At 40.9% G+C, this 24,271-nt stretch overlaps 1 protein-coding gene across 2 annotated transcripts in view; it reads right to left on the bottom strand.

Moving 5' to 3' along the window:
* CASR (calcium sensing receptor) overlaps positions 1-24,271 on the bottom strand; it is a 72,501-nt gene that overhangs the window by 4,554 nt on the left and 43,676 nt on the right. For both annotated transcript variants that reach the window (XM_048927812.1, XM_048927803.1), the window contains exons 3-6: positions 21,823-22,129; positions 17,666-18,547; positions 3,967-4,197; positions 1,586-1,709 (exon numbers count right to left, since the gene is read on the bottom strand). In XM_048927812.1, coding sequence (XP_048783769.1) covers positions 1,586-1,709; positions 3,967-4,197; positions 17,666-18,547; positions 21,823-22,129 — 1,544 coding nt within the window. The remainder of the gene's footprint in view (positions 1-1,585; positions 1,710-3,966; positions 4,198-17,665; positions 18,548-21,822; positions 22,130-24,271) is intronic.

Below are 24,271 nucleotides of genomic sequence, written 5' to 3'. Positions count from 1 at the left end.
CCATCACCACATCATTTCATTTACTTCTGTTTAGCCAATCACTTCTATTTTTTATGTGCCAGTTATCTGGAAGTATATTGCAAACTGCATGTGGGGCAGAGCTAACCTCCAATACTGGGGAATTCAGTCACCTCTACCTGATATGCGGCATCTGTTTGTCACTGCACCCTGAAGAACTATTTTTTACTGCTGTCTTGAGCTGATCTAGAGACTAAGCTGCCACAGAAGGCAGCAAACCAGACTTCTTTCCTCTTGTGAGGCTGCTCATTCCTGTCCCATCCTTTGTTCCAAGTGGAAACTCAACCTCCCAAAAATGTCTTCACTTTCATGAAGACAAGAAACGTGAACCTGTTTGGTCCTTGGCTGCACAAATACTTTTGGATGAAAGCAAACAGCTAGGGGAGAAGAAGAGAGATTCTCTCCTTCAGCAGTATCAATATGTCAATTTGATGAGACTGGTTGTCAAACTGTTCTCTATGCCTATAAAACTGATAAGTACAGGAAATAAAGAGCATTACTGTCAGCTGAAATTGAAGCAGAAAACTTTGGAGTCCAAAGGCAGTTGCCCCCTCAGCCTCACAAATCTTGCAAATATACTAGTGCCAGTTCCCAAAATCTTATGACAAACAACAAATGGTGCATATTACAAATGACCAAGTTTGTTTCTATTTAATTTAAAAATGCTACACCAGTGCGACTTGTACTATATGTTTACATACATATACTATAAGTCCTCTTCTATGCATTACTGTATGCACAATATGTTTACTATGTGCTTGGGTAAAAGTATTACCATTCCCATTAGATAGGATGCAAATTAGATTCTCTCAAAGGAGAATGTTTTTTCAGTCTTGCATGCTCCTTACTGCTTTTTATCTCATGCAGAGTCTGCAGTGTGTGCTGGGGCCAGTGCTGCTGAAGAGGGTGAGGAGAACTTGAGCACTCAGCATTGTTGATTGGACTGCTGCTCTGGAAGATTCTATTTGCCTTCATTAGCCTGGGATGCCCAACGCTGAGGAGCTGATAATGGTGTTGGAAATTCAGAAGGTTCCAACCAGCTTTAAAACTGGAGTTTTCACTGCAGAACCTGAGCAGTCCTAAACTCTCACTGAAACCAACAAAAAAGATGTCTATGCATGTTCAATAGGATCCAGAGATTCTGGTCTCTTGCAGTGCCAGTGTTCAACAGAACATGTGTTCTGTGAACCCATAAAGGAAAATATTCCTTTTTGCTTGTGAAGTCAGGAATAGAATGGACTTTATTTCTTTGTAAAGCATGGAATGAAAAGCGGTTAACATGAGGAAAAGGTGGAGGTGCACTGACAACTATAATAGCTAGGATTAGGTTAGGGAGTGTCTCCTTTCTCCAGATTTCTGGAGAAAGAAAAACTTCTACAGTGCAGCAGAGTGTGCTTCTGGCTGCCTGAGAAACTTTCCAAATTTCCCTCTATGCTTTCTGTGAAGCCCCCTGGTAGAATAGCCTCCAGCTCAGCACTGCAGGAAAGTGACTTCAATACAATTGTGGGCAATGCTCCGAGGACTCTTCTGGTCCATGCAAACCCCAAAGCAGTGCTGTGTGCATTACCTGTTTCATCGCTGTACTCCCCATCAGGGCAGTCCACACACTCAAAGCAGCACGTGGGCTCTCCCTCAATAATGCCCTTCCTGGTGCCTGGCAGGCAGTCCATGCTGCAGTTAGAGAAGGGCACCTGCAAGAAAAGAGCCCGAATAGGGTTAACAGTAAAGTACTTCAAGAACAGTCTTCCTACAGCAGGCCTTGAGCTTACCCCAAGGGTGTAACTGCTTGTTTAACATGCAAAGTGGAGAGCCTCAGACACTCCCCTCTTCTGTCCACTGAAGATCTTGCACAACAGACTTCCCTCAACCCCCTGCAGTAATAACACATTTGAAGGATTGCATCAAGGAATGGTAGGGAAGATCAGCAGAGCTCTCTAATCTCAACCATGTTGTGGCATTGCAAAATGACATGTGACTCTTGAGACACACACCAGAAAACAGTCCTTAGGTGACTGAAAGAAAAGAGAGTTCATGTCTATGGCAGGAACTTAAGTCAACTGCGGAAATGATGGACTCTGACTGCTGATCCCCTTTCCCATAGTCTGTTGAGTGCTAATGATTTACGGGACTTAGAACTGTTCCTTGAAGCCACTTCCTCTCTCAGTCCCAAAGGCCCTCTCTGGCCTAGAAAGAAAAATAAGGTAAATTAACAGCACAAGATGAGTTTTCATATAAAAGAGAGAAAGACCTTAGTCTTAGAACACCAAGCATCTGAAGATGCAGATCAGCACGTGCACGCAGATCCAGAAAAGAACATGTCTACATGAAGCACACCTTAGGTTCTCCATGTCAAAGCCCACGGAGAGGACTTATTAAGCCCCCTCACCTCACTTTCACTGGAGTGGTTACCCAGGCTTCCAGGCTTTTGCTGCTGCAGTGACCAACTGTGTTACCTGGCTGCAGCTCATGCTGTGTGTGAGTGAGCCCACGTGGGCACAGACACACCCTAGCAGTGAGTGGTTGCACAGGCATGCATAGGCATGAGAATGTGAGCTAAACACATATTTTGCATTGCCAGCAGAGTACCCTGATTTGTATGTCGCTAAGTGCATGGCTGCAGCATTTGGGGAACACTAATTCTAAGCTGGTAATCAGGAGTGCATAATTAATTGGGCAGATGCATATCCAGGGAAAATCCTGGCAGCTCCCCACTTAAAGCACTGCAGCAAATTGCCAACACCTTCTGCCTGAGACAGCTTTCCACAGGTTGTACATAAATCAAAGGATATCGCCTGTCCTGTCTTTTCCTAGGCTATCAGTGATGAGTTTGAGCAGGGCTGAATCAAAAACCCAGCTGAAGTTGTGTGCTGTTTCTCTGTTATCTACGAGGCTGATTGTATTGCCAGAGAGGAAAATTAAATTGGTTTTACATGATTTCATCTTGACAAATCCAGGTTGGCTTTTTCTTATCATTTCATTATCCTCTAACTATTTATAAACTGTTTAATGTTTGTTTTTATCAAGTCTTTTGGATTACTGAAGCTCAGCTTAATTGTGTGTAATTCCCTTAGCTCTCCAATATCTGCTTTAAAAAGCAGATATCACGATCTACCCTCCTCTAATCCTTTGAGACATCACCCGTCCTCCATATTTCTCAAAGACAAATTGCTAGTACTATTGAGATTGCTTTGGCTGCCTTTTTAAGTATTTTGTGGGAAATTTCATCAATTTCTGCCAGAACAAATCCATCTATTTTACCTACTCTTTAACTCTTTTTTTTTTTTTTTTTTTTCCCCTTCAACTCTGGCCAATGCTACAGTTCCTGTGTTAAAAAGTTAAAGTTAGTTATATTTAATCTTTTTTGAGGAAGACTGAAACTCAGAAAACTCCAATTAGTAGAGTACCGGCTACTCTGCCTTTGAGCAAAGCTGTTATGTGGAAGGAATTTAAATTCTATAAACTGAAAAACAAAACAAAACAAGCTACAATAGACATAGAGATTACAATCCCCCCTGCTATCACAAAATTTACATTTTCTGGCATGAAACTCAGCAGCATAGCTGCATTTTAATAGTTTAGGACAGAGAATAGGGATATTGCACTGCTGGAGGAATGTAGAAGAGAAAACATAATTACTCAGTTCAAGTGTGGGGAAACAAACAAACAAACAAAAAAAGTACTCTGTTAGAAAAGGTACTGCAAAGGTAAGGCTCAGCTGATGGTGTAAATTTGCTAGGCAAATCTGGCTGCTGCAGTTATCTGATCTGCCAGCCAATCCAGAAGTGTATATTGAGGATGTGATGGACTAGGGCAGAGAATAGGTATGCAATGAGATGAATAGGTCTTTTAACGAGTTGCAGTGCAACAGCATGAGGATTGTGCAAAGTCCGTTCAAATTTCAGATTGATGCAACTTGTTAAACGATGCTTTGAGTATTTCAGCACTTACCTCCTTTGAGAATCCACTCCACAGGATTTTGTTTTCATTGATAAAGAGCCTCTCCCCTTTCTTGGCATACACATTGTAGTGCCCAACCTCCTCAAAGACGACTGAGCCATCCTCTGGAGAGAGATGCCAGTTGATTATTGAGTAATTCCCTACCAGGTCTCCAAACTCATCAAAGTCCACTTGCTCCCCCATGTTACTGGTGAAATTTAAGTGGCGCAGGTGCTTCAGAACCTAGAGAGGGATACAGAGACATTGTAAATGCCTGTTTTTCACAACATAGACAGATCAGATATGGGAACAAAACTGGAAATAATCACTTTACTGCAGCTCCTAATTTCTTGAGAAACCCACTTCATTACAACAGCAGCAGAATTTCTCTCATAGACCTCAAATGTACACATAAAGCCTGTGCAAACCTTGTAGACTGCACAAGGTGTTGTAGCCCATAGGATGGACTGCACCCACTGCAACACTGCTCACCAGCTGCTACACCTCTCAGCCTTCTGGCATTCCTCTTTTGTCCCTTCCTACCACCTTCCCCAAGCCTTCATCTCTCCTTCGAGGGGCAGAAATGTGGCAGAAGTGACTGTTTTGGTCACCCATCCTTCTTGTCCTTCTCTTGCAAACTATTTTCTACAGTTGGCACTGTTCATCTCTGAATGATTAATCACTCAGAAGCAGAAATACTTGGGAAACAATTCAAACTCATCTTTTGATTTGAAAATCCCAAGCCTAATGGGATTTTCAAATGGGATTTTATGCACTTGCATAAAAACCAATAAATCCAAATAACTCACTACATAGCAGGCCTGGGCAGTTCATAGTTTTGGTTTCTGTCCCACTGTCATGCAGTTTCAGATAATCACATTCTGCCTGTCCCCGCGTGTTGACTTCTGTAATTTTCATGCCTTAAACTGTCACATGCTGTGGACAAAAGCAGTTAATCCCAGAAACAACTGCAGCTGAAAATTTGATGATCCCAATAGCCTGACAAGTAGATGAAAGAAACAGCAACAAACAACTGTGAGACAATTCATCCACACAATAGGTACTTCTCCAGTCTTCAGGAATTAGTTGCTGCCTTCTTCACTTATCAGCTTTTTTCCCTTATTTAATGGATGCTCTCAGTTAGACAATTTCTCTGTAGAGATTAGCTGGTGTGACTCTGAAGGCACCTGGATGTCATCTGTCCCTAAAGCACTGTGGTACAGTTGCTGCTCTTGCTTTAGTGCCTTCAATGGATTATAAGTCCAGTACTCCCTCTCTTATCTGTGGCTACACAAGCATTCAATCTTGGATAGCAAAATGCAAAAAAAAAGAAAAGTAACAAAATGAAATAAATTTGTCTAGGAAGGCAGAGTCCTCCTCACCCCATAACCATAGAACAGAAAAAACTGTTTTGCTGAAGTGCTTTCACCTGGAAAAAAGAAAAGGAACAGAGGAACAGAATCACCTCATTAATTCTTGTCAATTTTACTAAATTGTCTCCTTTTTCTCTTTTTCTCCTTGGGACCCTCCTATCTCAAAGTAAAATCTCCAGAGCTGCAGAAATACCCTTGTCTCTTCTCACTGTTTCTATTAATTCCAGTCCGAAAGAGTCTGGAATAAACAAAGCCACACAGGATGTGGCTGGCAATACCATTTCAGCTTTATGTGTTCATGTTAGAAGTATGGCCAAACGTTAATGTGCAGGATGGGACCCAAGCACCTGATGACTCAGGAAATCTGCATTTCTCTGCAGGCTCTAGCAGCTACCCCAGAGTAACTCCTCTAATACTGGTATCCAGACCAGATTTGAGTTCTTTTATTGAGCTCAATGCCATATTTCTCCTCATTCCAAATCAGTATTAGTTTCACACATTACTGCAGCACTTTGCTGACCTACACTAGCCCTGAATGAGTACTGCTGCTGCAGTGACCTTTATTCGCAAGTCACCTTTTCCACATCACCCAGGATTTTACAAGCCTTTGTTAGATCTTTCCCTGGCTCATGAATCCTCTCCAGCTTTGCTGCTTTTTGTACAAAAACTGCTCCATTGACCCTTCTCCAAACTCTCCCAGCCTGCTACTTCCTCCCACTGCTCAACTTTTGTTAATTCTTAAATAAATGTCAGTGTCCATACATGAGTTTTCATTTACTCTGCCTGAACCGTAGCAGGTCTTTAACTAGTGCCCATGTACCAGCTATGATTTGTATTTGTACTGAAAGTGGTGAGTTCTCCCTCTCACTTTGAATTTCTGAGGATCTGTTTTTCCCTCGTTTCAGATTTTTAATCACTGCAATATCCGTAAGTGCTTGAAGTCTCAGCTGTCACTAACCCAGTGGTCATGGTATATGGATTTGACATCTGTCAGTAGTCAAGTATCAGAAGGAAACATGTGCATGGCACTCCTGGAAGAGCCACTCATAAAATTCTGTAAAGGAAATGTTCCCTGGATCAATAGGGTTTTTTATTTTCTTCATTCCTTCCCATCTGTCTATGGGTCTATCTTTATTAACATGCTCTACTTTTTATTGTATATCTCAGCATTTAATTCAGCTGCTTTCTCTCTCTCTCCTTTTTTTTCCCCCAGTGTCATAATGCTTTTTGTATGTATTGTAGTTTCTGTGTAAATAAATAGGAGGTGTTACTTTTAGAGCAACCTGCACATATGACAAATGCAATGCGCCATATATTAAAGTAAGAATTTAAGCTATTCATGATCCTTATTGAAATTCAAATTAACTGTAACCACTCTAGACACAAACCCATTCATTACTTTAGGCACCCAATATATTATGCAGTTGAGAAGGCAAACAAAATATTATGATGGAATGAGAAAGAAAATGATACGGAGAATATGGTGCCAGTATATACATTAATAGTACAGTTTTCCTTGGAAAATGCATTTAGTTCCAGTAACTCGATCATAAGAGAAGAATAAAATTAAAAGAAGATCAAAGGTGTCCAGAAATAGTGATGATAACTCTTAGACAGCCAGTCTGACTTCCATTCAAAGAAAAGAGAAAAAATGCAGGATTATTTAAGTCAAGGGAGGGGGCAGAGGAAGATTATGACAAACACAGTGATTTGTAGGAAGGAGGTGATTTACATTCATACAGAAGCAGAGACCACTTCAGAAACAACTGAGTTTATTCAGGGACCGAGACAAGTATAGGATATCTGGCTGTCATAAAAGGAAGCGGTCCAGAGAAGTTACAGACGTCCTCTCTTCTCTCCCTGCAAGTATTAAAGGCCAGGTTGGATGGGGCTTTGGGCAACCTGGACTAGTGGGAGGTGTCCCTGACAGGAACAGGAGCAAGGGTTTGGAACTAGATGATCTTTATGATCCCTTCCAACCCAAACTACTGTGTGATTCTGTGATTCAGTGCTCCAGAAAGATGTTTGTGCTGTGTCACAGAGGTTTCCAAAGGAATAAAGAGATGGTCCAACAGTACTTGGCACTGTGTATCTTTTTTTCCAGACTGATACAACTGTCAGTTAGAAGGGCATGGAACATAGTAAAAGTGGGACTGGGATATTTTGTTTCCTCCAAAGTCCTCAAAGACTAATGCTGGAAGTGAGCAGAACTGCTGTACAGCCTGTTGATCTCCATTCTGCATTTGCGATCTTTCTTCTCCTTTCTGTGTACACTTGTCCTTAGAATACTGGTCCTGAACTAATGCAAAGCTGATACTGAACAGCACATCATTTAAGCATGCTTGATAAAAGACAGAAAATATAGCAGAAAAGCTTTCATTTGCCTTAATTGGATGCACATAAGATGAAGGCTGCTCTGAAAGTAATGCCTCCTATTTCATTATGTTGGCTCATGACATCAGACACCAATGTCAGTGGTATGAATGTTCCCACCAATATGCCGTTACATTTTGCTGCCATGTGACAGGTGGCAGCAGAGAGGTAGTCTGACAAACTGGTGTCTGACATGGAAGCGTGTATGAAGCAAAGGTGCGTCACTGAATTCCTCTGCATGGAAAAAATGGCACCGACTGACATTCATCGCCACTCACTGAATGCTGATGGAAACTAAACTGTGGATGTGAGCACACTGAGGCAGTGGGTGGTTCGTTTCACCAGTGGCATCAGCAACTGGTTCACCTCTGCTGGTGCAGATTTTTATGAGCATGGCATGCAGACTTCTTTTCATTGCTGGTAAAAATGTATAGTTAATGGTGATGACTATGTAGAAAAACAGTGTTTTGTACCTGAGTATGTGCTCTATCAGACACTGTTACTGTGCTCTTTGTATCTGTTGTAGTTTTCCTGGAAATAAACAGTAGCAATCAACTTACAAGAGAAAATAAATAGAGTGGCAACATCCTCTGCATTACATCTCAATTATAGAATTTTATGAAATCAAAGATTTACCTAGGAAAACTGAATGTGAAATCCAGTCAGTTGAAATTCAGTGCAATGTATTTTTTAAGTCAAGCTTAGAAACGTGACCTTTAAGTCACAGTTCCATTTTTAATTTCAATTACTTTTATTTTAATGGAGAAAAGGAGAAACACTTCATTCTGAGTTTTTACAAATGTTTGGTTGGAAAATGTTCCAACTAATGAGTTTGACTAAATCTAGGGGAGATGGCAGGTGACTGCCATCACTGTTTCAAAAGAACCTTAAGTTACTTTTAAATTAAGAAAGTTGTTTGTTTTTTTTTTCCAATGTTTTTCCCTCTTTCTATTTTAAATTAAAATCCAAATGTATGATGAAATTCCAAGACATCTGTATAGCACAAAGCATGATATTATACTGTTAGTTCCTTAGAGTCTGCAAAAGTCCTTCTGCCAAGTAAGTTCAGCAGCTGAAGCATCTGGAATAGCCTTGGTCTCAGTTCAGTGCCATCCCAAGGAGACTTCAACTGATCCACCAACTAAGGAATGGCTGTAAGATCTAAAAATGCACCTGGAAGGCTGTGGAAGTGTATTTTTCTGGAGAAAAATGCCTTAAATGATAGCATCTCTCCCCTCTTTAAAAACACTGTGAGCATTCACGCAGTTTCTACTAATTAGGGCAAAAACCACAGTAGTGAAGTGGAAAATGATGTATATGGAGAATTCCTAGACCTGGAGTGCAATACTACACAAAACAAAGTTGTTTTCTGACTGGTCACCTGACCTGGTGATACACAAGCGTAGGCCACAGATGACAGATTCCTGTACCCAAGAGGACAGAGAGAATCCAATGAAAAGCTATAGGAAAGGACTGAATGATAGTATGTGATCTGCATGCATGATAAACCCACTATGAGTTCAGAGATTTTGGCTGTGTACAATAAAGTAAAAACTCAGTAAGGGATAATGATATGTCACTGTCATCATCATACAAATAAGGTGTGCTGTAAAGGGCATTACTCTAACACAGATCAAACAAAGCTGCAAAACACAAACATTATGTTAATGGAAAACAGAATGAAAACCAAATCCTGGAAAACAAGGAGGAAAAGATCATCAGGGAATGTACTAAGATATTTTTTGAATGTATTAAAATAAGATGGTGTCATGAATGCCAGACCCCTTATGATATAAGGCTGAAAAAGACAAATAAAGAGGATGGTGAAGGAGCAGGAAAGCTGAATGATTTACAAAAGTATGTACTTATCCCAGTGGCACTCACTTTGAAGCAACAATGCATCATTAATGGAGGTGGAAGGTCTTTAAGAAGGGACTGGAGAACAGCCTGAGCAATTTCAATCAAATCTAAAAGACTAGCAGAACCAGGAAGTTCTTCACACTATTCACCAGAAAAAAGAGCACCAACAGAGCTCCTTACACATAAAAATGCCATGGGACTGGAATGTCAATAAAACAAGTCAATATGCTACTCAGTATTATCCTACAGTGATCACAACCCATCCTTCTGGTACAGGTACAAGTGTAGTGCATGGCTGGCAGTGTGTATGAAGTTTCCCTGTGTCAGCCCTTGCAGGGCTCCAGAGTCAGCCTCTGATGGACTGCAACAGCTACCGAGAGAAGGAACAGACACCAAGGCAGAGGGATGTTCTCTGTAGCCAGAATGCTTCACCTGACATCAATTCTGAGGAAAAAATGGCAAAAGAAGTGTTTTGGGTTGAGGATCAATGTTTACAAAGTTATGGATGAACACATAAATTCTGTCAGTCAGTAATGCTTCGAGAAATAAAGATCTTGTTAAACACAAGTGTAGTTGCAAACACATCCCTTCAGAAGTGGAGAAACTAGGCTTTACATTTAATGAAAAGCACACTCTCATGGATGAAGAATTATCAACAGCCCTCTAAAAGCAAATACCCACAGAGACAAACCATCAGATCATGGACAAGTCCTCAAGCTTCAGTTAGTAACTCAGTATAATCCAATATGACCATCAGCAAAAGTGCTGCTGGGAGAATTTACAGAAAATGCATGGATTAACATAACAGTAAATTACAAGAAAGAAGCAGCATTCCCCTCCTCCCTTCCCCCCCCCCCCCCAAACCACACACACTTAGCTTCTCTGCTTGCTCTTTCACACCTGGGTTTAATACAGAGAAATTCAGATTTATGTATCTAGGCATATGAAATTCCAGCCACAGGCACAGAAAGGGTGCCGCATCCAGTACAGTATTACTGGCAGCTTGTTGCGACCTTTCATCTCTTGGCAAGGAAAACTAATAGAATTTATGCATGTGTAAATGAGGAACTAATAAGTGTCTGTAAATGTGGGATCGTTTTTTTCAATGTTCGAGCTGTTCGAGCAATAATGAATATCTGCCAGAAAGGATGAGTAACTAGGCAAGATACAGAAATAAATCAGAAAACACATATTAGGATTAAAATCAACTCTTTAAATTATTAAGATGAGATTGAGGAGCAATGTGACAAAAATGATGAGCAATTCACGTGGACTTTTAAATCTAACAGAACAAGGCCAAGTGAGGACCAACAGAACCAAAGACCAGTTAAATTCAAACTAGAAACAAGACATGATCTATTATAGAATCTGTGACATACCAGGGGCCATACTAATAAAGAAAAAGCTCTGCTACTCAGCATGACTAGTGGGGAAAATAAATCATGTTAAACACAAGTGTGACCAGCAAACAGCCTAGGCTTCCTATCTGACACAAAGCATACCTTGGATGGATCAAGATTACTCTCCTGAATGCAGTACAGATGTATGCGGTTTATGATGTAAAGGATTGTAAACTACATGATCATTTAGAAGGTGGCTCTAAACAGCTCCTATTAAGTTTCTGTGTAGAGAGTCAGTCTCTGGACAGAAAAAGAAGCAATGAAAGTACAGTGAGAGCTAATTGTCAGTAATATTTGATGGTATTTTGGGGTGTACTTTGTATGCTGCTGCCTTTACCTCCAGCCACTTTGTACTGTAAATTCCTTATTTCTTGAAACTATAGGATAAATTACTTCATTGCTTGGGTAAACCACCTGTGTGTGTAGGTTGACTGAATAGATAATACATGCTTGCTATCATTTGTTTCACCAAATCAGTAATCATTCCTCACGCTTATTTCTAATACTGAGCTTATTTCTAATTGATTCAAGAAATGCTATCTATAAAATATGAGTCTTAAAGTCTCTGATAGTCATGTTAAGTTGATCAAACTCATGCAGTAACTTCAGGACATCTCTTACAAGCACAGTGCCATCAGCAGTCAGCTAAAGTCCCAGTGGGTTCACTATTACTCTGCTTGGGCACATTCCACTTGGCTACTAGCTTAAGATTGAATTTGCCATTTCATAGAATCACTAAGGCTGGAAAAGACCTCTAAGATCATCTAGTCCAACTATTAACCCATAATTATCATGCCCATTAAACCATGTCCCTCAGCGCCACGTCAACACAGTTCTTGAACGCCTCCAGGAACAGTGACTCCACCACCTCCCTTGGCAGCCTGTTCCATATGAATACAAGACTTGGACAACATGGAAATAACTTACCAAGGATTTGATTTTTACAGTTTCTCAATAACCTTTAAGTAATTCATCTCGTGCACATGATTGAAGCTTAGGCAACCTATAGACACTAGTAAAGGTCTATTCTGAGCAATATATTGCTTCTGCTCCAGCAGGAGAATCATTCATTTAATTCTACAAGGCAAAAGGGTCCATTATATGCCATTAATGCCATGCTGTCCTTCCTCCAAACCTCAGTCACTGTGTAGAGTGACATCATTCTTTCATAATGCACAGAAGTTCACTTTGGGAATGAAACTGCCTTGCTGATTAGTACAGCATCTGTGAAGACGGCTGACCACATAGTAAGAAAAGAAATAACAACCTATGGTACAATTGTGCCTTTGAAGTTAACTTCAACCCTACCTTGGGATGAATGGAAACCAGCCACGTCAGAGGAATAATCAATAACACAGAATTCAATTTTTGAAAAATCCATCTCATGATTTTTTCAGAATGCCTCACTTTCCGTGTGCTTTTAAGGAGGCTCTCAAGGTGCCCCTTGTCATCAGCTCTATTTGTGAGTAGCATCAGGCAAGGTCAGTGCAAGAAAAAACTGCTTTTTTATGTGCTATGTCTTAGTAAGTCATGAATGTAATTAGAGGGCTAATTATAACCTAAAGTTGCTACAGACAGAGGCATTGAATGAGCACCATAGGGAGCCTTCCTTAAAATTCCCAAGTCCAGGACAGACTGAAATCTGGCCACTTTTTGTGGAAAAGGTGCAAGTGAGCTTTATAAGTATTAGAAATTGCTAGTTTACAGACGCAGTTTTTGTTTCAATGCAGCAAAGAAGTGTCTATACTATAGGAGACATTTATGAAAAATTAGTTATGGTTTTTCTTGGACAGGGATATTTTTATTTTTATTTTTATTTTTATTTTTATTTTTATTTTTATTTTTATTTTTATTTTTATTTTTATTTTTATTTTTTTGGCATTCTGAAGAATCTGAGCCTTTACATTAAAACAATAAGTTGTGTATCTGTTGCTTGTAACACTTTTGCTGTTCTACTAGCATCTCTGCCAGGGTTGATAGTTTCCATATGCCTTTTCTACTGATGATGTTATAGTCCTGACTCACTCTTTATTAAAGTTTATTAAGGCTCTCATTTCAGCATCTGAGAATCTAAGAAATACTCCAATTATTGTCTGCCTTGTTGAAGAGACCACAAATGGTTTTCTCAGCTGGTGGTAAGTTGTTTTCTGCAAACGGATGAATAGGAAATCATCTATTTTTGCCCTTGTGGGAAAACAGCTGTTTGCTGTACATTTCTCTGTGTGGCTCAGATCATCTCCCTCTTAGTTTGGTCTCCTACAACAAAGTCAGACTGTTCATAACAGTCACAGAGTGACTGACACTCTGTTCATAACAAATATATCTTCAGTTCATTTTCAATACACATTATATAAGCTTTTCCAACTGCCTGATATTCATCAGCTGCCTCTGCTTTCATAGAAAGTCTTCCCAAATGACCAGATTGCACTCCAGCTTCAGTTAAATACCTGTTCTGATACTGTTTCACACTCTATCCCACCAAGCAGCTGTTTTTAATACATTATTTTAATCACGCAGATAGGTCTATACACTTCAACAGACACAAAATTGATTAGATAAGCCCTTAGGCTCAAAAGCCTGTGCAGATTTATGTTATCTCAGGAAACACTCACTTCTATAAAGCCTTGCAGAATCAATTGACAGCCAGACAGATACACCTAAATGCAAAGTTGGAGAAGGCAGCAATCCATTTTTATCTCTTCAAAATGGGTATCAACAGCACAGAGGAAGGAACTGCTGGCTGGGAGGTGCACATCCCTGTAATAAAAGACTTTAACTGTTGCTAAGTTAAGCCAATTTGTATTGGACTTTTTTTTCCTCACATGGAAAAGCACATGGCAATTTTTCACCAAGTCTGAGGACAATTGGATTTCTAGGTGGAGAATAATTTACATAAGTGAATGCTTAATCAATTGGACAGCACAATTTTCAGCACGTGCAGGATGCTTTGCCTTGGTGACTAGAAGAGCCATCTCATTTTTCACCCATGAACTTGACAAAGTTCACAGCCTCCAGTGTAACCACAACTTGAAAACCCCCTGAGGGTCCATGTGAGGATTCCATGACCCTGTGACTGTGCACTGTTTGCCTTCTCAAGAACCTGTCTTTCCCACTGAACTGCAGTGTTATTACTGTGAAGCAGGAGGGAGGCCTATCAGCTATTTGTTCACAGATGTAGGCTTCTCTATTAAAGAAGATGTAAAGAGAAGTAGTACTATAACAGTAGACTGCTTGAGCTGTAACAGAGATGGAACAAAGAGATAGGGAAGAAAAGGCTTTGGTACAGGAGGCTTGAGCCCATGTCCCCAGCTGTTGCCATACTGTTCCACTCCTCTTCTGTAGCTTATGGAAGAGTCTGATTTTGGAGGAAGACAACTCTCTGAACCATAGAAACAAACAGAACTAGCTGTACTCAACAGACTCTCCTAAAAAAATTCACAGCTCACCAGTGAATGAGAATCCAGACCTACTAATGGGACGTAGAGCAGTCCTTATATGAGATTTATATCTGTTGTTGTAAATGCAATAATGCACTTTAATACTTAGTGTTTTGTGCAAAATTTTGCCTTTTCTAAAAGTGACGGAAATTGCTTAGGCATTTTGTTCTGGATTGCCCTGCACCAGTTTGTTACGAAACAAAATGCTGTAAAAATAAGGAATTAAGTTCATCTTGTTGAATATCATTCAACAGCAAACAGAATACATAGAGAATACAATCTGTTCTTTACCGACATCTTGCACAGTTCCACGTGCACATTCTGTCTTACACTAGGGTGGATTCTTAAAATGTTACAGGTGCAGGCATATACATTGCTCAGAATAACAGTATCTTAGACATAGTAGTAAAGTCTACAGTTTTATACAGAGTATAGAAGTTTTCCCATTTTCACTAAAGGACTCTAAATCCAGCTGGCATTACTGTGCTTTTATTGCTACATACACTGTAGACGAGACTGAGGTAAACACCTTGCTAATGCACACAGGCTATTCTGTCTTGTATACAAAGACACCAAGAACACTCACACACATGACATTTCATCTTGGAAGACACAAAACCCCACAGTCACTGTGGTGAAACATATATAGAGCTTTCTGAAACTGTAGATGGTGAATCTGTAATAGGGGAATTGCACCCAGTCTAGCTGGCCGACAGAAACTGCTAGGCTTCATGTTATCGAGTTCAAGGGAATAGATCACTGAGGTAACAAGCATTATTTCTATATAAAAACCCACACAAACACCCTCCATCAAGTATATAAAACAGTTCCTCCAAAAGGTTTGTATTCTGAGTACAAAATGTTAGCAGTTATCAGAATAAATAATAAATCCTATGAGTTAATGGGATAACAGCACTGAAAATAAACAAATTTGAACGCTACACAATTAAATTGCGGAACACACTATTCATCCTTGCCAGCCACTGATTCACTAGCAAATACAACCATGGGAAGGAGTTCAGAGACTAATGGAGCCATGAGTTCACAGAGATCACCTTATCTGCCACACACACCACCTGGTCGTGGATTTCATATGCTGCTGCCTCTAGTCTCTGGTATAGAGGCTTCCCAACACTTTCCTCGCTCCCTCAGATGGCTTTCCGTTCAGAGACTCTTGAACTGATTGCGAGGAAAGGGATCAGCAGGCACTGAACACCTGCAGAACTGCCGTGAATTAGGTTATTTCTGCAGCAAGGTTTTCTTCAGTCTTACACAGCAGTTGTTAAGAACTGCTCCCTGCAGATGCTGGAGGATGCACGTCCAGGAGGTGAACTCATTACCCTCGCACGACTGAGGAAAGCTTCCCAAGGGTAATGAGCTGCAACACCTGATGTGAAGTAGGTGCGCACACAGGCTTGGCATTTACCTGCTATTCTTGTGTTTGATGTGGAAATGAAATGAAAAAATGCACAAATATCAAACATGCTCGATAGTCAACACCACACAAAAGTGGACATTTTAAATACTCTGCTCCTTTTATAGGACCTGCTGTTCCTACCCAGTCCTATTCTCTTGGTGCTGATCCTCCTTCGAGGCAGAAAGTCTGGATCACACTGTTTACATTTTGATATAGCCATCTGTCAGCACCAGAAAAAGGAAATAAAAACAAAAAAACAACCCCCCTCCAAAAAAAAAGAAAAAAAAAAAGGAAAAAAACCACAAAAGTAAACTAAAATTTTCTTCCCCATTTTGTAATCCTCAACAAACACGTTACTTTGGTATGGTGTGCACATACTGCTATTTTTAGTTTCCAGAGTGACAAGGCATGAGGGAATGAATATTCATTCTGGAACATTTTTTTTTACAAGTGAAAGCCCAATCTGTGTATGACTTGCTCAGTTCTACTTGTATGCCGCTGAAAAGCAGAACAGCATTCAAAGACAAACATCAGAGCCAGCAATTGCAGAATTACCCTACACCAGGATTGAATCCTGCACTCATCAACTCCAAGTAGTGTGGCTTTGGCAACCTGAACTGGATACCTAGAGATAAAGAGGGCAGGTTTCAAGACAAAACTTTTACTTTGATTTGACTGATGTTTATGTATTACTGACTGTATATTGACTAGATGGAAACTAAACTGCAGTTTATACATATGCAAATTCTGAGCCAAAGTTTGTGGCACGGGTAGCTTCTATTTTGCTTAGACTATCCCAAACAGAGGGAATTACACAAGCAAACAAGGACGTGGTACTCTTGTATTCACCAGTGTTCTTGTGATTTCAGATGTGATTCAGATCCAAGTTTTATGTGATGACTGGAACAGGGAAAATAAATTTGCTGCATATTTGGCATGTCTTCATTTGTTAGCTTTCATAGAACCACAGAATCATAGAATCACAAGGTTAGAAAGGACCTACAAGATCATCTAGTCCCCCTGTCCTCCCATTACCCTTGCTACCTTAAACCTAATTATGTGATTTGAGAATGCAACGGATATTAAAAACTCATACCGAATTTAACATTGGATAACACAGTCAAACACATCATAGGGTGTAGATTATTCATAAAGGATCAGCAGACAGAATGACAGAGTATCATATGCGCTACAGAGCAGAACATATCGACTGAACTACTGAATGCACTGTTAGTATCATGTTGTTAGTTCACAAGTACAGCTGCCAAATCAGAGCAGCTCTGTTATTTGTCCAATAACCACTCATTATTTTCCTTAATTATTCAGCCTGCTTTAGTTTGATCCTATACAAGCTGAAAACTTGTGGGAAAAAAATATGGCCTGTATGGAAAATTGCTGTGGGATTGCAAAACCTGTAGAACTTGCCAAAGAAAATGAACTCTACAAACTGTTTTCCTTGTTTATGTGTTCTCTGCAGGCCCACTTGTTTATGTATGGGCTCAATATATGATCAAGTTACCTTGCGTCAGCCTGGCCATGGTAATTGTCTGTGTTTGCACTTTTGGCCTGTAGCAAATATAAGAAATTTTAGCTTAATTTAAACCCCTTCTACTGCAGGCAAACCTAACACAAATTACATTTAATGCAGGGTGGAAGCAAGCACCGAACTTTCCACCAGTTATATGCAAAATCTCAGGAACCTGTTTGTGTGTCTAAGACCCAGGACAGTGTCATTCCTCCCCAAATAGCCTGGAGGTGCTACAGGACAGCTTTCTTTTTTTTTCCCTTTTTTTTTCTTATTTTTCCTATGAACATATTGCTTAGGCACGCTTTGATACTGAGAGGACTTACCTGCCATGCCTCAACCTTCTTAATGTCTGCACAGGACCCGTTAGTGAAGAGTCCTTTCCCAGGAGTGCAAGTATATATATCCTGCAAAGCGTGAGCAATAGAATATACTGCCAAATATACATTATAGGATATTCGCAAATGCGTGAAGTCCATGTACGGTGTCTCCACACTGGTGATGTTCTCATCACCTGTGCAAGGAGGTCGGAAGGCAGCTGTACCATTTCCAGCTCCCAAGCCCTCTTCATGGGCCTTGTGGAAGGAAGCTGAAGCTGGAGAATTTTTGGACTCACTGGGGAGATAGCAGTTAAACGTCTCTTCCCAAAACTCCTTGACAAAACCATTGTTGGCAGACTTCTTGGGATGCACCTTCTGCAGGAACTCACGAAAGCCTGGGATCTGGCCTGCCTTCAGTGCAAACCCAATGGTGCTGCCGATGACACGGAAGAACTCTGGCATGGCTATCAGGGATGAACTGGCCCAGGCTTCACTTGCCAGCCAGATCTTGCCAGTGATGTTTCGCCTGACAATCTCTTTGATGAGGGGTTCTAAGTCTGGTCCACTGGAGAAAACCACAATCACTCGTGCCGTGGAGTTCTGGATGACCTCCACCACCTGCTGAATCTCTTCTTCATCTGAGTACTGGGAGATGAGCTCGCTAAAATCAATGCAGATGTCTCTCTCCTCCGCTTCCTCCCGAAACTTTTCAATCCCTGGCCGGCCGTAGTCATCGTCAGCTGCAATTGTTCCCACCCAGTTCCAGCGGAAGTACTCGATGATGTCTGCCATGGCAGTGGCCTGATGCTCGTCATTGGGGATTGTGCGGAGGAAGGACTTGAACTGGTTCTTGTTGCTCAAGAGACGACTGGATGAGGCATAGCTGACCTGTGAAAGCGCAGAGAACAAGAAAACAGACCATGAAGTGAACGGCCTGGGCATAAAATGTGTACATTTACCTAGTATCACTGCCAACCTATGTAACCTTGGATGAGAAGAAGGGAAGGCTGGCACTGCACTGTCAGTCATGTCCTCTTTGCCTGTGGTTGTACGTATGGGTGTCCTGAAGACACACATACTGGAGCTGCTGCTCAGACCTGAAGGGCTGGAGCAAGTGCCTGCCCTCACAAGGCCAAGGACCAGGAATAGAGACACTGAGACTAGCCTGGGGGAATGGCAAATAGGTGAGCTATGGGTGGCACTTCTGTTTCTATCCTTAAACAGGCTCCACCAGGAACCTGAGCCTGTTACATAAAATCTTGCCAGATGAAGTAAGAGAATCATTACGTGCATCACTGGCCTTGACCATGGGTAGGTTAATTCTATCAATACCATGATTCCTGATTGATGACCAGAATCTGTAAGGGAGCCAGCAGAATTTCACACTCCAAGAACCACTGTATTTTAACATAAAATGGGATTTCATTTTCTTTTCTAAAGCTATCAGGAAATGTTTTCTTTTTCCTAATCAGAACAAGTGCCATATGCTCTTAGGATATAGTTTGGATTTTCTACAAGTTGGGAAACAATAAAACCTCAAAGGGAATAATTTAAAGATCTGAAGAATTTTTAAATCTCACTTATCTTTCCATTTCGACATTGGTATCTGAACTCTTTAGGATTGCCTTTCACTTTGAAAAATCTTCTATAAACAGTTCATTTTGTACAAAGTGGAAATTTATATAAAACCTTATCTCTTCCTTAAACTCTGGCATTTAGTGTTTCTGCAAGAAAGAAAAGAACGAGATTTGCCAGTGCAGTTTCAAGGGCCACAGGAACAAATCATCCTTCTACAGAGCCGCACTTTCCCCTGGTCATGCTCCTGCCCTTAATTACTCTCCCACAGCCTTCAACCTGAAAATACAACCAAGAAATGTACTCCTGCAGATGCTGTAAGAGACCTAATAGCTGAATTTGCTCTCTCTGTATTTTAGTGTACAAGAGCCAGACCTGGACACACCAAAGGAGCTGACCTCAGATGAAGTTACAGTGGCTTCCCCAACCTTTCCAGCACCCATTTGTTTGGGAGCTTCCAGTTTAAGCTTGTCCTAGTATTCACTCTAAACATGGAAAAGCCTATTTTTAATGAGTTCCCTTATTCCTAACTACTAGCAATTTTACAGGGTACACCAAAGTAAGATATTAAGAAGCATTTCAGGTTCTATATCAGCAAAATGAGTAATAAGCCTTACATTAACTGCAAAATATACTTCCAACTAATACTGAAATGTAGGGTCTATAAAACAAGGATTTGCTAATGGCCTTGCTAAAAATGGCAGCGATAATGCATATTTTAATGCTGACCAACAGCTCCCAGTTTAAAAGCCTGCTTTCAGCTGTCAAACTTCAGCCACCTGGTTGAAATCTCATTCCATGCAGAGAACTGAACCTCCTGACCTCCATATTTCTGTAACCACTAGATAAGGCCACTTCCCTGTAGCACAAACATCATTCCCTGTTCAGAGGAAAGTTCTGAAAACTACAAACATCTTCTATGCTCTGTCCAGCCCACCAATTTTTCTCAACAGCCCTTGCTCACATGGTGATGGGATGTGTAAATTAACAGTATGCTTTAAACTGTCATCATAGAGTGTATTACACACCACCTTACAGTGCTTCTCTGAGCAATATTCAGACAGCAGTTGTTGGTCATGGCTTAAACCATTCTTGTCCTGCTCAGAGACCCAATCTCCATTTCTTAAGATTTCTGCAAGGGAATGAAACTGATAACATTAAACAGACAAGATATGCTACTGTTCACCAGGCAAGCAAGAATCCTTCCTTCTTCATTTGTGCTAGAGGTGGGAATTGGAGCCCTGTCTGAAATGAAGAGCTATCCTCTCAGGACAGACTTGAGAGCACAGTGTGACACAATGTTGTCACAAGGCCTCCTGTAATTTATGGCACTTATTTCAGAAGGGGAACTAGAAGTGTTAGGCTACACAAGGCAACACCTTGAAAGTGAGTACTCTACATAAAACGCACTCAGTGCAAATATCTAAAAGCAGCAGATGCAACATTAGGCTATAATATGATTGCCTCATATTCTGCTTAGGGTCTGGGCAGAGTAACACCTTTGCTAAATAAAAGCATAGGGCTACGGATGCTCTTCCCAGTCCCAGTAAAGTCAACAGAGTGAAAATAATGCTTTGGCACAGGACCTGGCATAACTACACCACCACACAGGTAACCCAGGAACAAGGTGGGACATATCTACAAACTCTCACAAACCTCATTTTGGAGGTCCTGGGTCAAAAGAAAGTGGGTCAGCCTTGAAGAACCCTTTAAAGCACCTTATCAGCAGAGGCAACTGTTCCAGGTCACCTACTTGAGTAATCAGAGATAGAATGGCTGGCAAGGAATGAAGTCTGTTCTATGGGAGGTGGACTTGACTGAAGAGTCATCACACTGCAGTAATGTCACAACTAAGCTGTTGTAGCTGGCAGCTGCCAATGACTTGTCTAAATTAGCAGTGTTTGCAGATTGAGCCTCTTAGCCTCTATCCTTCTCTGAATCTAAACCTCAACCTGCCTCCTAGGCTAGGTTGATGTTAGCTGGATGCTGTCACTGGCCAATTGGTAATCTTTGTGTTAGGGGATTACAGATTTCTAGGAAGTCATATTTCTGCCATAAGAAAAAACACACATTTTATATCCTCTCTCTCTTTGAGGATCCATGTGAAGTGGGAAAGATTAAACAAGAGGCTAAACTCCCCTTGAGCCCTTCTGGTGCACAGCAGAGAGCAGAATGGAGAACCCAGCACAGCCACTGCACGTATCTGTACTGGCCCAAATGCATATCGGACAAGTGTGAGACTGAAGACTTGCATCTTTTACTAATAAGAGAATTCATCTGAAATTGACACAGTAAGTTTGGAGGGAAATAGACTGTTTTCTATCACATAAACCACTGTCCCCTTCAGAAAGCCAGTGATTCTCACAGTTGTCTTACCATTTAGCCCTCCAAGTGTGTTCAGTTATTGTATATAGTTAGGGTCTCTGCATTTCCAAACCTTCTTTTGTTTGAAACAGAGTCAGAGCACATAAGAAGCAGTGCAGCTCTCCATCAGAGATCCATAATGTAACCTTTTCCAAACGTCAATATCACAGAGCAGAGAAGCAGGGGGTACTTCTGTAACCCAAGCAAGACAAGTGAAGGCATACCTGAGGTATGTAAAAGAGTCCCAGCAGATTGGCCACAGCGGTGGAAACCCCAGAGCCGGTTGCCCCCACGACTGCAATGGTGGAAGGGATATGTTCTGAGCAGTTGCAGAATTCATCCAGGTTCAAGGAGTCTATCTTGTTCTGGGCCACAAAACTCAGAGTGGCCTCAAGGGCTTTAGAGACTGTATTGCAAGTGTCAAATATCCTGTATCCCAAGGTCATATTGGGAAGGAGATTTGGGCTATTATTTATTTCTTCTATGGCAAAGATCATAGCCTGGAGCCAGCGGAAGCCTCGGAAATTATACCTAGGTGAGTGAAACAAATAAAAATAAAATGGAGTGAGAAGGAGGGAAACAAAGGTGAGGAGACCAAGGCTGAGACAAAAGTGACTGAAGGATTCCAGATGAAAAGACAAAAGCAGCTTATGCTATCTACCTCAGTCTTGCATCCTTCTGAATCTACAAACTTCTGCTTTTATCTTCAGTGGTTACAAAACAAGTATGCATATGCTAGAGGTTTTGTTCTGCTTTTCAACTCATGTTGTGGTTTGATCTGGAAGCAGCTCAGCACCACACAGCCTTTTGCTTGCAGTGAGATGGGGGATAGAATCAGAAAGAAGTAGAACTTGTAGGATGAGATAAAAACTGTTTACTAAGGCAGAAAAGACAGAAATAACATTAATGATAATTTTATACAAATATATATGTATTTACAATAGAAGTGATGCATGACATAATTGGTGACTTGCTGACTGATGCCTACACCACTTCCAAGCAGTGGCTGCTCCAAGTCCCCAGTCAATTTCCCTCAGTTTTCAAGTTTTTTTCACATGATGTCATATGGTATGGAATATCCTGCTGGCCATTTGGTGCCAACTGTCCTTGTTCTACTCCCTCCCAGCTCCTCGTGTCCCTACTGACAGGACAGAAGCTGAGAAACTGAAACATTCTTGGCTCTGTGTGGCACTGCTCAGCACCAATTAAACCATTAGTGTGTTATCAACATTACTTTTCTCCTAAAGTCAAAACACAGCATAATACCAGATGCTATGAAGAAATTCAGCTCTGTCCCTATTGAAACCAAAATAACTCATCATTTTGGGAGCTCAATTCAGGAGTTATGAGGAAGAGACAAACTTTTCTAAGTCCCCTAAAATCTGAGAAAGTCAAAAGAGAGAATGCTTGGAGGTCTGGTTCTTCTTCATGGGATACTTCTCCATGAGTCTCCTAATTCCTGAGTAAATGCTCTAACATAAAGCTTCTCTTATCAGATTGCCTTCCAGGCTCCTCTGACATGTTTCTGAATACAGATGGCAGTGTCTGCTAAGCATGAACATGATGCCTTCGGGAACTTGGGCTCAAGGATGCCTTGTGTGCCAGCTTCTGATGGCTTTAGGCAGGCAGTGTGGGATGAGACAGAGCACTGGCATGCTGCTGGATGCCTGGTAGCTCTACTCTGGAAAATTTGTTCATCTGTAACAACAGGTCTCGTATCACATGCTTTACAGTGAGACAGAACACTGTTAACCTGCTTTTACCTGAGAACTGAGATATGCTACAAGCATAAATTCTAACATAACTTCTTATCTGCTTGTTATGTATTTCATTGTTTTCACTGCAGGATTAATACTTTACTTTATTATGGTTTTCTCATATGCCTGCTTTAGCCACAAGATAAGATGTCACCACCAGAGCTGTCCTGTGAAACTGAAACACTGTTTTTTGAAGCATTTTCTGTTCTCTAAAGTGGAGAAACTGTCTTTTCTGACTGTCTCTGAGCTGTGCAAGGAGAAAAGCCACAGCGAGGGTGTGGAGGCAAGAGTGTGTGCCATGACCTGGGTTATGTGCAGAGCATCGTATGAGACAGAAACTGATGCTGAGTAACTAATAACCCAAAACAGAGAGAAGCTTCTTCAAGGAAAGCAGCAGGAAAAAAAAGTAGCTTTGACATGTGTTCTTCTCAAATTTTACTTACCAAAAAAAGCAACCGGTTGTGTGTCTTTGAAGCTGTTACGTTTTCAGACAACTCATCTGGTTTGGCTAAATTGACATAGAACTGGCACCTGCCCTTCCTTGTAATGTACTACAGGTCAGACTGCAGCTGTTCTATGGTTTGGTTTTGAGTTGTGCTTGGAAACTGGAAGGTGTTAAAGCTGTTATGCTTGAGATTCATTGGAAGAACTGATGGGACCCAGAACTGGCAGAGCCTGGGGAAACAGCCCCAGAATCGATTCTTCATAAAATGCTAGATTTTAGAATTCAGGTAAGTGCTATTTCAAAATGCTTTGAGATATCCATACCAAAGCAAAGGCTTCAAAAGATGAGCTCCACGAAATCATGGCCTTTTGATCTCCAAGATACATGACCTGAACACTTTTTAATTACTGGATAAAATGAGTTGATTCCAAAATGTGTTTCCTACATCTGGTTTCTTCAAAACTGAATTAA

Source organism: Lagopus muta, chromosome 1 (assembly GCF_023343835.1).
Source record: "Lagopus muta isolate bLagMut1 chromosome 1, bLagMut1 primary, whole genome shotgun sequence".
Lineage (NCBI taxonomy): Eukaryota > Metazoa > Chordata > Aves > Galliformes > Phasianidae > Lagopus > Lagopus muta.
The sequence above is the reverse complement of the archived record's forward strand: the minus strand, read 5'-3'. Positions and strand labels throughout refer to the sequence as shown.